Source organism: Puma concolor, chromosome B4 (assembly GCF_028749965.1).
Source record: "Puma concolor isolate L17-30 chromosome B4, mPumCon1.1.hap2, whole genome shotgun sequence".
Lineage (NCBI taxonomy): Eukaryota > Metazoa > Chordata > Mammalia > Carnivora > Felidae > Puma > Puma concolor.
This window is the reverse complement of record NC_141673.1, coordinates 85,767,466-85,780,397: the sequence shown is the minus strand read 5'-3', so window position 1 is coordinate 85,780,397 and position 12,932 is coordinate 85,767,466. Positions and strand designations below refer to the sequence as shown.

General features: G+C 36.0%; 1 protein-coding gene across 33 annotated transcripts in view; it reads right to left on the bottom strand.

Moving 5' to 3' along the window:
- The window catches only part of SOX5 (SRY-box transcription factor 5), a 1,024,889-nt gene that overhangs the window by 200,565 nt on the left and 811,392 nt on the right, over positions 1–12,932 (bottom strand). For all 33 annotated transcript variants that reach the window (XM_086713854.1, XM_086713857.1, XM_086713848.1 and 30 more), the window contains 2 exons: positions 10,060–10,232; positions 4,705–4,773 (listed from right to left, as the gene is read on the bottom strand). In XM_086713854.1, coding sequence (XP_086569980.1) covers positions 4,705–4,773; positions 10,060–10,232 — 242 coding nt within the window. The remainder of the gene's footprint in view (positions 1–4,704; positions 4,774–10,059; positions 10,233–12,932) is intronic.

Here is a 12,932-nt window from a genome sequence, read left to right as displayed (position 1 = left end):
GAGATTATTAAATATCAAATCTTTGACCCTAAAAGAACACAATGAACAACAGTTGGAAAAGTTTGTCAAAAGGGAGAAGGCAACAGATATGTGGAATCTCTTAAGAAAATTCAAACACTGAACTTTCAGTACGGGAATCATGACAAATATGCATTTTAAAAGAAGCACATCTTTAAAATTTCTCTTACCATTATCTGAAGTGGATTTCCTACTAGAGCATGTTGTTGGACTGACCCTATTAGAGGCTAATAAGAGCCTAAATAAAATTCCATTGAGTATTATTGAAAAAGGATTAAAAAAATTTTAAACTAGGACATGCTTCCCCCACTCACTCCCAAAGCTAAAGAAATCCTGTCCCACACAAAGCTTCAAGATAAAAAGGAACTTGAGTCTCCGGGGCATTCAGTTTGTTGCCTTAATGGAAGGTGAGTAGAGGTCACTCATTCATTTATTTTAAAAGGTTTTGGTAACGGTGAATGAAGTCAAGATTAACCATTGGTCTAGGATCATTATTGGAAACATAAACCACCTAACTGTCCCTATTAGAAACAGGTTGATTTAACATAAAAAAAGAGATTAGTCAGAAAATAAAACTGCTAAAAGATAGGCACTTAGCATAAGCAAGAGAGTAAAAGAAAAAAAAAAGGTTATCTTTAAAAAAATCTAAAGTTATTTTTCTCTGAAATATCTATAAATTTTATCTCACATATTAATGTGTATTAAGAGTGAGCTATCTACAGTAAGTAGGAATGCAAAAAATTCTATTTTTTTAAGGACAGTAAACAAAAATATTAAAGGAAAACACTGCTGAATGGGAGAAAAACCAGACTAGAAGTTTCTTAGTGTCCCTAGAACTAAGAGTCTCATAAAGAAACAGACAAGTTCTTGTGGGAAGACAAGATATTTTTGGTATTATGACATGATTTTATTTGTAGAATGAACTGATTTTTGATGTTGCAGAGAATAACAGAGAGCTTTCTTGTTTCTTCTTTTATCCTAATGTGTTATGTGAATCGACCTAGAAGACTATAACTCATAAAGTCTTAGAAGACTATAACTTATAAAGTCTTTATAAGGAAGTAATGTAGATTGAGTTGTCAATCCAATTACAATCAGGCAATTGCAGAGTTAAGTCTGCTTTTTAAAGAGAGAAAAACAGTTCATAAAAATTGACCCTAAGTGATTGAATAAAATGGGTGAATTTGCTAATTCTTATGGCATTTTCTCTTTGAATAAATAACTACAGAGTAAAACCTACTACCACTCTTTTCATCTGGAAAGAAGAGACAGAAATAACAGGCCAAGAGAAATTTTAATAACCTGGGACATTTCAATATGTGAATGTTTGTGCATACACAGACAAGTATAAACATGTTCATACATTTTTTAATTGAATGACATATACTTCAAATGGAATAAAAATGTCTAAATTAACCTCTCCTTTAAAGAGATCTCAGTAAAATGAAGAAATGCTGGGGAACATCATCCTCATATCAGTTAACATAGCCATCAAGGGTGAAAATTTGTCCTGCTCTTCTATCCTGTCAATCTAATCCATCTAGCAGATCTGCCTACCTATCTAATGTACTGCATGCCTTTACCAACATTTGGGCCAAGTTAATGTCTTGTATATTTATAATTGCAACCGAAAGCTTAAAGGTGGCCTTAATTGTGGTCTACTAACATTTCAGTCCACTATTCTACCAACAAAGGAACTGGAATGCATTGTTTTCTAAAGCCCAAAGCAACAATGGCATAACACGTAAGAAAATGCAATCAGGATGAACAATGTAAGTAGGTAAGTTTATTTCTATAAGGTCTTAGTCTCCATATAGAAGAAAAAGGAAGTAGATCAAATTCAAAATATACTACCTAAGTACTTTCAGATATCAAGTAAATGTAATCTATTATAAATTCTTATGTAAACATTGATTATGTGAGCACTGACAAAAATAAATTTTGTAACAATATTGATGACTTTGATTTGCCTTCTACTATAGCAAGTTTGATTTTTACTCTTCTTCCTTGCTATATGCTGCTAAGGAAAGCGGGATGAGGGAAGAAGAAGAAAGGGAGAGAAAATATTCTGAAAGAGAAATATGGTAAGGATTTATACGAGCAAATAAAAGTATCTGTTCTACATTTTTAATCATCTATTTCTACACATGTCACTACAGAAGTCCTTCCCATAACTGTTTGAACAATCTCTCATTAGACTAAATATATTGTGACTTTCATAATTGTTAAGTATTTGTGAGATTTCCCCAAATCAATGATTTATAAAATATACTTTAGAACTATGCTTTTAGTTAATGAATATACTAGAAGCTGTGAAAATGAATTCCTTTCAGATCATCAGTCTTGCTCAGTACCTTTTTTTTGCCTGAAAGATTCCCTACTTCCAAGATTAAAAAAAAAAAATAGATTAATGGGTTTTGACTCTGTCAGTATCATTTATTTGTGCTAACACTAGAAAGAGGACAAATAAATAGATGCAGTATCTCAACATCTCTTAATGTTTTCCTAAAATTACTATTAGTATGACATTAATTCCTTTAGGGACTATTGGTGTTTTGTTTTTTTCTCACTCTGTGAACTAGTGGAGGCCAGCAACTTAACAGTTTGATCATAGAAATTTTAAGCTTTTAAAATTCTCATATTCAGCAAAATTTCTACGAGTAGTCAGAAAACTTTGCTTCTGATCTTAGTGCAACCTGTAAATGGTTGTGTAATCTTGGGCAAGCCATTAAACTTGGCTTTAGCTCTCTGGAATACAGTTTCCATAGTCATATCATTTCTAGGGCAGGTAAATGTTAAGGAACTTCATTTTAAAAATTCTCTGACTTATAAATTGTAGTGCTCCGTGCTCTGGTGCAAGGAATCTATCCATTTCAACACTGGGCCACTATGACTGAGCTTAAAATCCACATTTGAACGTAGTGGTCGTAACTGTGGCAGGACTCCAAAAGAACTACTGAAGGTGTTGGCTAAATTTATATGGTCAGGTGACATAGTTTATGAGCCTTCTACGTATTCATACTACTGGTTTAGATATTTTTTTGCAATTCTGTTTAACAAAGGACTATCTCAGTATTACAAAAATTACAAAAATTTAAAATCACCAGTGTGTCTTCAAATTACAGTGAAACCGAGTGACTTGCAAAGGGCCATACTGCTGATTATGGAATTGCTTATTGATAATGAGAAGTTGCCATAAGCATTTTGTTGTTTTAGATTTTCAATAATTAAAAACATATTAAATGTAGTTAACCTGGTCTCATCAACTAAAACTATATTCAAAGACAGCATACTTAGACTGAACAGGAAGTCCAATGAACAGTTTTAAACCACTGAAAAACCACTTGCCAGATATGAACATATATAACATCACATTAGGATTTGCTGCTTGTCATTACAGTGAAGGAAAGCAAAGAATCCTGGCTGGATCATCTCACTGATGTTTCTCTGTCTCACCAACCTGTGACTAGCTCACTAAAATTTCAGGTGCCCCAAGAACGAGTAAACCCTGATTGTGCTATATAATCCAGGGAAATGAAGTGTACTTGACCCAGTTAGGTAAAATGGGCTAAACTTCATTGGCAATGAAGTCTAAATGTGATTAAATACAAAAGTGAACTAATGTACACGTGTTTGCTTCTGTCTCTTATGGTATTTAAACTTAATAAAATAAATATGCTAGATTCTCAAAATAGAACTTCAAAAGAATGATAAACTTCTTCTTAATAAAATATGTTGGCATCTCAAGATAGAAGTCCAAGATAATGATGAATTCCTCTTCTCTAACATATGCTTCTAAAGGGTAATGTTACATAGGGTTGGATTCATAGCTCTATGAATCAGATTCCCTTTCTTGCTAGTAATAGCAAGTATGTATTGAGGACCTACTGTGTGCCTTGATACTATGCTGAAATGCTCCACCCGTAACTCCATTAAATCCTCATAAATACTCTATGAAATAAGTGCTTTCAGAAAGGAAATTTTCAGAAAGGGAAACAATTTTGTCATAATTCATGCCGCTAGCAAGTGGTGAAGACTGGACATCTCTGACAACTTATTTTTTCTTTTTGTTGGCAATATAGCTGCTTTCTTGTTCTTCATGGATGGCTCCTCACCATCACACGTTTCCATATAAGCAAAATATGCATAGAACATGTCTATATGCACATAGAGTCCTTGCTCTTGGTTCCTCCAGGCAACATGAAGGGTGAAATTCATCACCTTCCCTAACCTCAACCTCTATCGCGTGTGGCTCTTGAGCATACGGTAGAACATACTCTCTGCCACTGCTCTCTAACAAACTTGCCATACCTTTTTGCTTTGCCTCCCCTGCATGTCATTCATTAAGAACACTGATGGGCATGTTAAAGAATAGAGCAAATGAAATCTTTTTAACATATCTCTGCAATAATTTCCTTTCGGTAAAGGATGAAAATGACTGTCCGCTTGCTCAGAATGGAGCTTCCTGACATAGTAGGGCCTGTGATGGCCACCATTTGCAAGATTCTCATGGCACAGGAGGTAACACGGCATGAATTAAGCCAAAAATAATGTTTTTGTTGGAGGTCACTCCAGTAAGGTGATCTAAAAATTAGAAACAGAATATATATATATATATATATATATATATATATATATATATATATATATTTAATTGGAAGTATGTATGAAATTATGATTTCTGACCTGGATCTGTTGCTGAAGCAAATTGATTTTGTGTTGTTGCTGCAGGAGCTGCTGCTGCTGTCTTGCAATCTGTGGAGAAATTGCACATGAAAAATTTAAAAGTATATTGTTGTCCCAGGGGGAAATTACCAATGTTCTGTTTCTCAAAGTTTGATTTGACACTGATTAAGATGATGAAAATAGATGTGCCTGTGCCTCTACACGGTACCAGCAATTCACTCTTAAGTAAGATCAAACAAGGTATTTAGTCTTCTGGAACAGTTTCTTTTGGCCTAAAACAAATGAGGCCTAGGACACTATGACAGTGATCGAATCCAGTATGAAATGGTAGAGTGTCAAAAATCCCTCTTCCTTCCAGGCAATACATTAAGAGCGTACTGCCTCTGGCATTTTTTAGCTCTTTTCTACAAAAGAAAGTATCGCGTCAACAGGGGGTTATTTTCACCTGGGAGTTCAGGGTAGCACAAAATATTGTGTTAGGAGAGGCTGTATGCCTTCGTGAGGTTTTGGTATTTGTTTTTGTTTTTTGGGTTGTTGTTTTTTCATAAATACTGCCCTCATTTCTACCTCCCACAAACCCCTAAACTGCTAAGTCCTCAATGCACTCCATTATGGTTTCTGCTCCCAGTCTTAAGGATTCTGCTCCCACTAAAAAGATTCCTCGTAAAAGTCACCGTTAACGTCATTTTTTAAACTCTAAAGTGTCTTTTGGACCTCGCCTTTTGGCCTTTCATCAAAATTCAACACTGAAGTTTTCTCCCTCGATCTGAACTATCCTCCCTGACTTCTATGACATCACATTTCCCTGGTTTTGCTCCTGCCTCAGTCTGTTTCTTCATAGTTACCTTCAATCGCCCTGTCCAGCCTTTCAATGCCATAGTTGCATATGGCTCGATTTTAGACTCAATTCTTCCCCCCAGGTGCCAAGGGTTTACAAATTTGTTTCTCTAGACCACACCTTTGTGTTAAGCTTCAGACCCATTTTTCCAACGGCATTCCTAAGAATACTTCATATTCAACAAGTTCAAAACTAAACTCAGGACTTAGCCCTCCATGCAGTCATCTTTGAGTGTTTTCTAAGCCAGGGACTAGCACAATCACCTCCTGTTATTCACTCTTATAACACCTTATACATTTACTTAATACTACATAACATACTATGATTTTATCTTTATCTTATTTTTGTTTTAATTAACATGTTACTGTCAACTAGGTCGAAATCCATAAATACAGTGAGGTGAGGAATCGTGTATATTTTACTCACTGTGCAAAGCCTGGTACAGAAGGAATATTGATGAAGAAAGCATGAATGAATAGATGAGAAGAAAATTTTAAATACTTTATTACATGCTGTCAGGTAGGAAACCTTCTCATGAGAATGTAACTTCTAACTTCATAAAAAGTATCACTCTTTTATAAATAAGCTCTAATTCTTACTCTCATCATGTTATAATGAAGATTGTTTTCATTATAAATGTATGTCCCTTAATCTCTGTATCACAAAGCTAAAAATTCAGGAAAAATTTGACACCTGCAGGGTCCATTACTCTGAGTGAAAGTAAAGAAACTGTATGAGGAACATGGGTCTACCTGGCTGCACAATTAACTTTTTATTTCCCTTAACGGCACTGGTACAAATTATAGTTATTTACGTGCTTTCATTTTATCTTAGGAACAGGGTTTTTAAAAATCAATTTTTTTTCCCCTGAAGAAAGCAGGAAATAAATGGTAGGAAAAGGAGTATCCCTCTTTTACTTAAATCTGGTCCTTTCCTCCCACATATCATTTCAGCTGAAGTTTAAATTTAAATCTTTCTTTCAGCACCTTATGAATTCATCAAGACATTGACCACTTCACACACCCCTCCACACTTCCTCCCATTCCAAGCCACTGCTTTCTCCTTCTGGATAATTATAATAGTCTCCTATTGCTCTTTCTGCTTCTGCCTTTGCTCCCTACAGCCTATTATGTATCAGTATCTGGAGAGATCCTTTTAAAATATAAGTTGTGTCATGTTATTTATCTTTTCAAAACCCTCTCACTCAGAGCATAAGCTAGTGTCCATATGATGCCTGCAAGACCCTGTATGATTTGGCCTCTCTGGTTTCACCTTTTCCTGCTCTTCCCTTTGTACCCACCCCTCCCCTACTCTTGCAACACTGCTCTCCTGTCTCTTGAACACACCAAGGATGCTCTTATCTCCCATGGATATACCTGCCTCTGGGCCTTTGCACTTGCTTTCCCCTCCATCTGGAACCCTCTGTCCCTAAATAACTGCACTGCTAACTCCCTCATCTCCTGCAAGTCTCTGCTCAAATGTCACCCTGTCAGTGAGGTCTTCCCTGATCACCCATTTTAAAAGAGCTTCTCTACCCGGTACTCACATCCCTAATTCTCTCCTTTACTTATATCCCCTATCAACATTTACTATATATTACCTGTTTATTTACTATCTTTTCCTAATTAGAATTCAACACATTAGGAATTTTTGTCTGTTTTATTCCTTGCTGTATCCCAGTAACTAGAACAGAACCTGGCATCAAATTGGTGCTCAGTAGTTATTTGTTGAATGAAAGATGTGGAATGGCAGTGGCAGAGTCCAGTGGCAAAGCTGATCAGTAAACAGGTTCATTAGCATCTCTAAGGGCTGTTATGGGAACAGTAGAGTGTACAGAGTAGGGACACCCTACAATGAGTAGGGAGTTTGGAAAGGAGGGTCAGAAAAGGAGTTCTCAAGAGAAGATACACTTAACCTGAATCCTAAGGAGTAAGTATTAAATGTGTTTCAGAGATTTCCCTGTGTCCTAATGAAAAGATAAATGTGATCACAAGCTTGGTGGTTATGCATGCCAGCACTGCATGGTAGAGAAGATCTTGGGGAACAAAACAGGCTCTAGAAATCTGACCTGAAGCTTTCACAGGGGATCTTCTCTCAGGCTATGCAGGCATCATTGCTTAGCATCTCTCCAACAGAGGAGAGAAATTCTGGAAGAACCTAATGATTTCTAACATTCCAAGGATAATGTCAGAAAAAGTAAAAAAAATTCTAGAATCTTTTGATGATGTGTGCAGATGGGCCAGAATGTGAAAGAAGAATGAAGAGGACCGTGCTCTTTATTAGTGATCGCTTGGATTTTTCAGGACAAATATGCCCTTAGATCCACCAAAGGAGGGATTCTCTAAAAAGAAATATCCCAGAAACAGTTTCAGAAGCTGTTAGAATTTTCTAGAATTCAGGTGTTTGAAAGTATTGAGAATTGTGAACAAGAAAAGAGTAGTATTTTTCTAGACTGTCAGAGGCAAACATTCTGAACTTTTATCACAAGGGTAATGCAAGAGAAACATGGGCCATATTCAAGAACGGGCCAAATGTATCTTCAAGGAAACTGACGAGGCATTTCATTAAACATGAAAGCATTATCTTTCAAGCAGAGATGAATGACCAAGTAGGGAAGAGTAAACTGAAAGGAGTCTCCTCAAATGTAACCTGAATATTTCTTCTTTCAACTCTGCTAGTTTACATTTTGAAAACTGCTTATGGGGCACCTGGGTGGCAAAGTCAGTTGAGCGTCTGACTTCGGCTCAGGTCATGATCTCACAGTCCATGAGTTCGAGCCCTGTGTCGGGCTCTGTGCTGACAGCTCAGAGCCTGGAGCCTGTTTCAGATTCTGTGTCTCCCTCTCTCTCTGACCCTCCCCCGGTCATGCTCTGTCTCAAAACTAAATAAAATGTTAACATTTTTTTTTTTAATTAAAAAAAAGAAAACTGCTTAGGAAGGGTTTTGCAAGGATGTGTGAAAACACAAACACCCGTAGCTAAATAATGGTCTTCTTCCATTTAGGATGGTGAATGGACTGAGCCCAGAATAGGGGATGGCAAAGGAAGTTAGCCCCAGAAAAGATGTACCATCTCTATATGTAAACTCACCCTAAGACTCCCTTCTTTCTTTCCCAACACTACCAATTTTCTTTAGTGAAAGCTCTTGTGTATCGCCTCCATTTTCCTACTATACATTTGTCAATTCTTATGTCTCATTTCTACCACTAAAGCTCCATAGAAGCCACACTCATAAAAGGCCAACAGTGAGAAACTAAATGAAAAATCTAGTAGCTCTGTTTTTCTGGAATCGTTCATTTTCCTTTCTCTACCAGCTGTATGCCACTATCTCGCAAGGATCTACCCTTAGTTCCTTTCCATTTTCTCATGATGTCACCACTATTCTAATTTAGGGCTTACAAACCTGTCATCCCCTTCATGAAACACTCTGGCCCCAGATATTCATATGGCTGCCTCTTTTCTGTCAGGGAGATCTGAACTCAACTGCCAGATCCAACCACCCAATCTAAGAAACATTGCCTTGCCATAGCAATCAATATTTATTAAATTACTGTAATTACATTTCATCAAATTACATATCACTGTCTGAAATTATTTTGTTAATTTCTCTTTTTCTTCGTTAATCACTTTTCTCTTTCCACTAGAATTTAGCGGTTTTATCTTTCTGGTTAAGTGATGTAGCCTCAGAAGTTAGCACAGTGCCTAGCACATGAGAGACACTTGATTACTAACTGTTGAATAAATGAATGAAATTTATCTACTCCAGTGGTTTAAACTACCATCTCTATGTAAATAGTCTAAGAAATTTAGTTGAGCCCTGTTTTCCCAACTGTCAATTGGTATTTCTTACTGTTTTTCACATACCTCTAGTTGGAAAACCAACAGCTCTAATTCAATATGATAAAACCACCTGCTTTTCCGAATTGCCCTCTTCCTGACTTTACCTAGTAACCCTGGCTCAGTATCTTTCCTCATTCTTTTGCCCACTCAAAAAACTCAACTAATCATAAAATTTCCACCTGTTTATTCTTCCCTTCTCTTTTTTCTGTGTTCATTTAAGTTTAGACTCTTACCTAGTTTAGATTCTCACTCCTTATTGAAGTTATTATAATAGCCTTCTAACTAAACTTCCCGTGCCATAACTAATTTTCTTCATATGTTGAATCCTACTTATCTGCAAAGCTCATACTAAACACCTGTTGAATGAAATCTTTCACAGCGTCCTTGACTAGAAATGTTCTCTTGACTCTCCATGATTCGATCTGGTACTTTTCGCATGACCTATCAGAATTTCACCTTGGTTACAATTACTTCTGTGTTATACAGCACGGAAGTAGCTGATTAAGCTTTTTCAGATCAAAGTTTTTTGTTTGTTTGCTTACTTTGTATTTTGCCTTTTTATTTATTCATGTGGGGTGGGAAGAAAGGCTTTATTGGTCTTTGTGTGCCTAGGAGAGTGACCTATGAATAGCAGGCAAAACAATGCCTCAGGAATTTGTGTCTCAGGCTCTTACTCACCTGTTCTTGTTGCTGTTTGGCCAGCTCCATTTGCTGGCGCTGTTTCTCAATCTGAGATGCAGCCAGTTTCTTCTGCTCATCGTGGGCAGCCAATAGCTGCTCTCGCAGACTGGTCAGTTGATTGATCATACCCATGAGCTGCCTCTCTTTCTCAGCTAGGCTTTCAGGAGTCCCTGAAAATAACATAGCAATAAAATATACAAGAAAAGGGAAATGAGGAGAGAGTGATTTTTCAATGACAATGATTCTCTTGTATAAGAACTATTCTAAATGTAAGGTATATACCTACTATATACCTATATACACAAGCATATACCTACTTTGGATTTTTAACTCAACAGTGAAAAGTAATGGCTAATTCCCCTTTATAAAATATCAGAATGAACAAATATTTTGATTGTTTTTATGTATGATAAGTAATCATCCATAGCTTTTGATTTTACAAGTAAATCAAAAAATGTCTGGGTGAGCATCTACTATTCTAATGTTCTATGCTGGGATCTGACAGAAATAAAAAGAAGCCTAAAGCACAGCTCCCGGTCCTAAGCAGTTTTTTGTTTGTTTCTTTTGTTTTTTAATCAACTTAAAGAGGCAAGACAAAAACATGAACGTTTAAGAACCATACTTATTAAGAGATCAAGTTATTATTATCAGCAATACGATTCTCCTTTTCTCAAAAAAGAATCTTAAAGAGTTGGAACCAAGGAATTCTACATGAAAAAGGGGGAAGATATCTATTAGCCAATATAATTTTAGACAGTTTTCTCATCTGCCATTCAGAGGCTTTCTTCAAAAATAGCATATCGTTAGCAGATAAAATATTCAAGATTGAGAATATAAATTTAGGCTATCATGAGGTAATGAAATATGGTGGGAAAACTAAGAGATCATAACATAGCCACCCAAGATTATAGTTAATTCAAGACTTGGAGAAGAAGTCACAGCAGTCATTTAAGAATAAATAACATGCTCTGGATATTTAAAACATGCAATGAATGTTCTTCGACAGGTTAAAATACTGATTTGATGCACCAGAAAAGTGAGCGGTTCACTGAAACAGGAACAGTATCACTTTTAGATGTTCTTTTCAAATTCACCAGATAGACAGGACCCCTATGGTAAAGTACTCACAGTAGGAGAGAACATACTTTTTAATTACAATTTTCACTTTAATATAAGACACTAAGCACTAGTTTAATAATGCATTTGCCACCTGTATATGTAATTAGATAGAAGGATCTGTTACAACTCAGTCACCCTTCCCCATCCCACTGTATTTCTCTCTAACAATTTATGCTGAAGATGCCTGTGCCTTTTAGGAAATAGTAGCTATCATTAGTGGCTTATAATTTTCATGTGTCCATTTGGGATGGAAAAACTTTCTAATGTAATTTAGGGCTAGAGAATAAATATCTAGAAAAGAAATTATGAATGAACGGAAGTCAAGAAGCATGCATTGCATTCCTTATGATTAATACCTAGCATTACTCAGGGCAGGTGCCCAATAAATTGTTGCTAATAATTTATTATACTTCAGATATTTTGGTTCTACTGAACAGCTGAACACTTATTCCAAGAATAACAATATAACTGTTGCAATTAGAATTCTAATAATAAATAATCTAAATATATACTGGGACTTTTTTTAAAGAAAATATTCAAGTGACGGTAAGATATACATCTTCACACGTCATCAGTAAAGAGAAATACATGGCTACCACATTTCTAGGAATACATACTAGGAAAAGTAATACATAGCAGGCCTTGGAATCCTCATTATCTGCAAAGATAATTTCACTTATAAAAATCTAGCCCAGGAAATTATAAGAAATTAAGTATTAAAAAGTGTTTTATATGAAATATTAGAAACAATCTCAATGTCAAATGGGAATAATCAAATAATTATGAACACCCAGATCATAGAGTATTTTGCATCCATGAACAAACTTTGTTAGAGAATATTTAATGAGCTTTTTCATGATATAAAGCTAGGTCAGGGGCACTTGGGTGGCTCGGTCAGTTAAGCATCCAACTTCAGTTCAGGTCATGATCACAGTTAGTGGGTTCGAGCCCTGTGTCGGGCTCTGTGCTGATAGCTCAGAGACTGGAGCCTGCTTTGGATTCTGTGTCTCCCTCTCTCTCTGTCCCTCCCCGCCCCCCTCAAAAATAAAAATAAACATTAAAATAATTTTTAAACTAGGTCAAAAAACTGGGTAACAATAAAACATATGTGAAAAGGCAACCTACTCAATGGGAGAAAATTATGTATCTGATAGAAGGTTATATATCCAAAATAAATAAAGAACTCATACAACTCAACAGCAAACAAAACACTTAACTAAAATCCAATCCAATTAAAAATGGGCAGAGAATATAAACATTTTTCCAAAGAAGACATAGGGAAGGTCAACAGGTACATGAAAAGATGCTCAGCATCACTAATCATCAGGGAAATGTAAATCAAAACTACAGTGAGAGATCATCTCACACCTGATAGAATGGCTGTTATTAAAAAGACAAGAAATAATAAGCATTGGCAAGGATGTGGAAAAAAGGGGACTCTTGTGCACTGTTGGTGGTAGTGTAGACTGGTGTGACTATTATAGAAAATAGTATGAATGTTTCTCAAAAAATTAAAAGTAGAACTATCATATGATCCAGCAATTCCACTTCTGGGTATTTATGCAAAGAAAATTAACACACTGACTTGAAGAGATATATGAACCCTCACATTTATGGCAATGGTTTTTACAATAGCCATGATATAAAGACAGCCTATGTCCATTGACAGGTGAGTGGATGAACACACACGCACACACACACACACACACACACACACACACACACATACACACACACTGGAATATTATTAA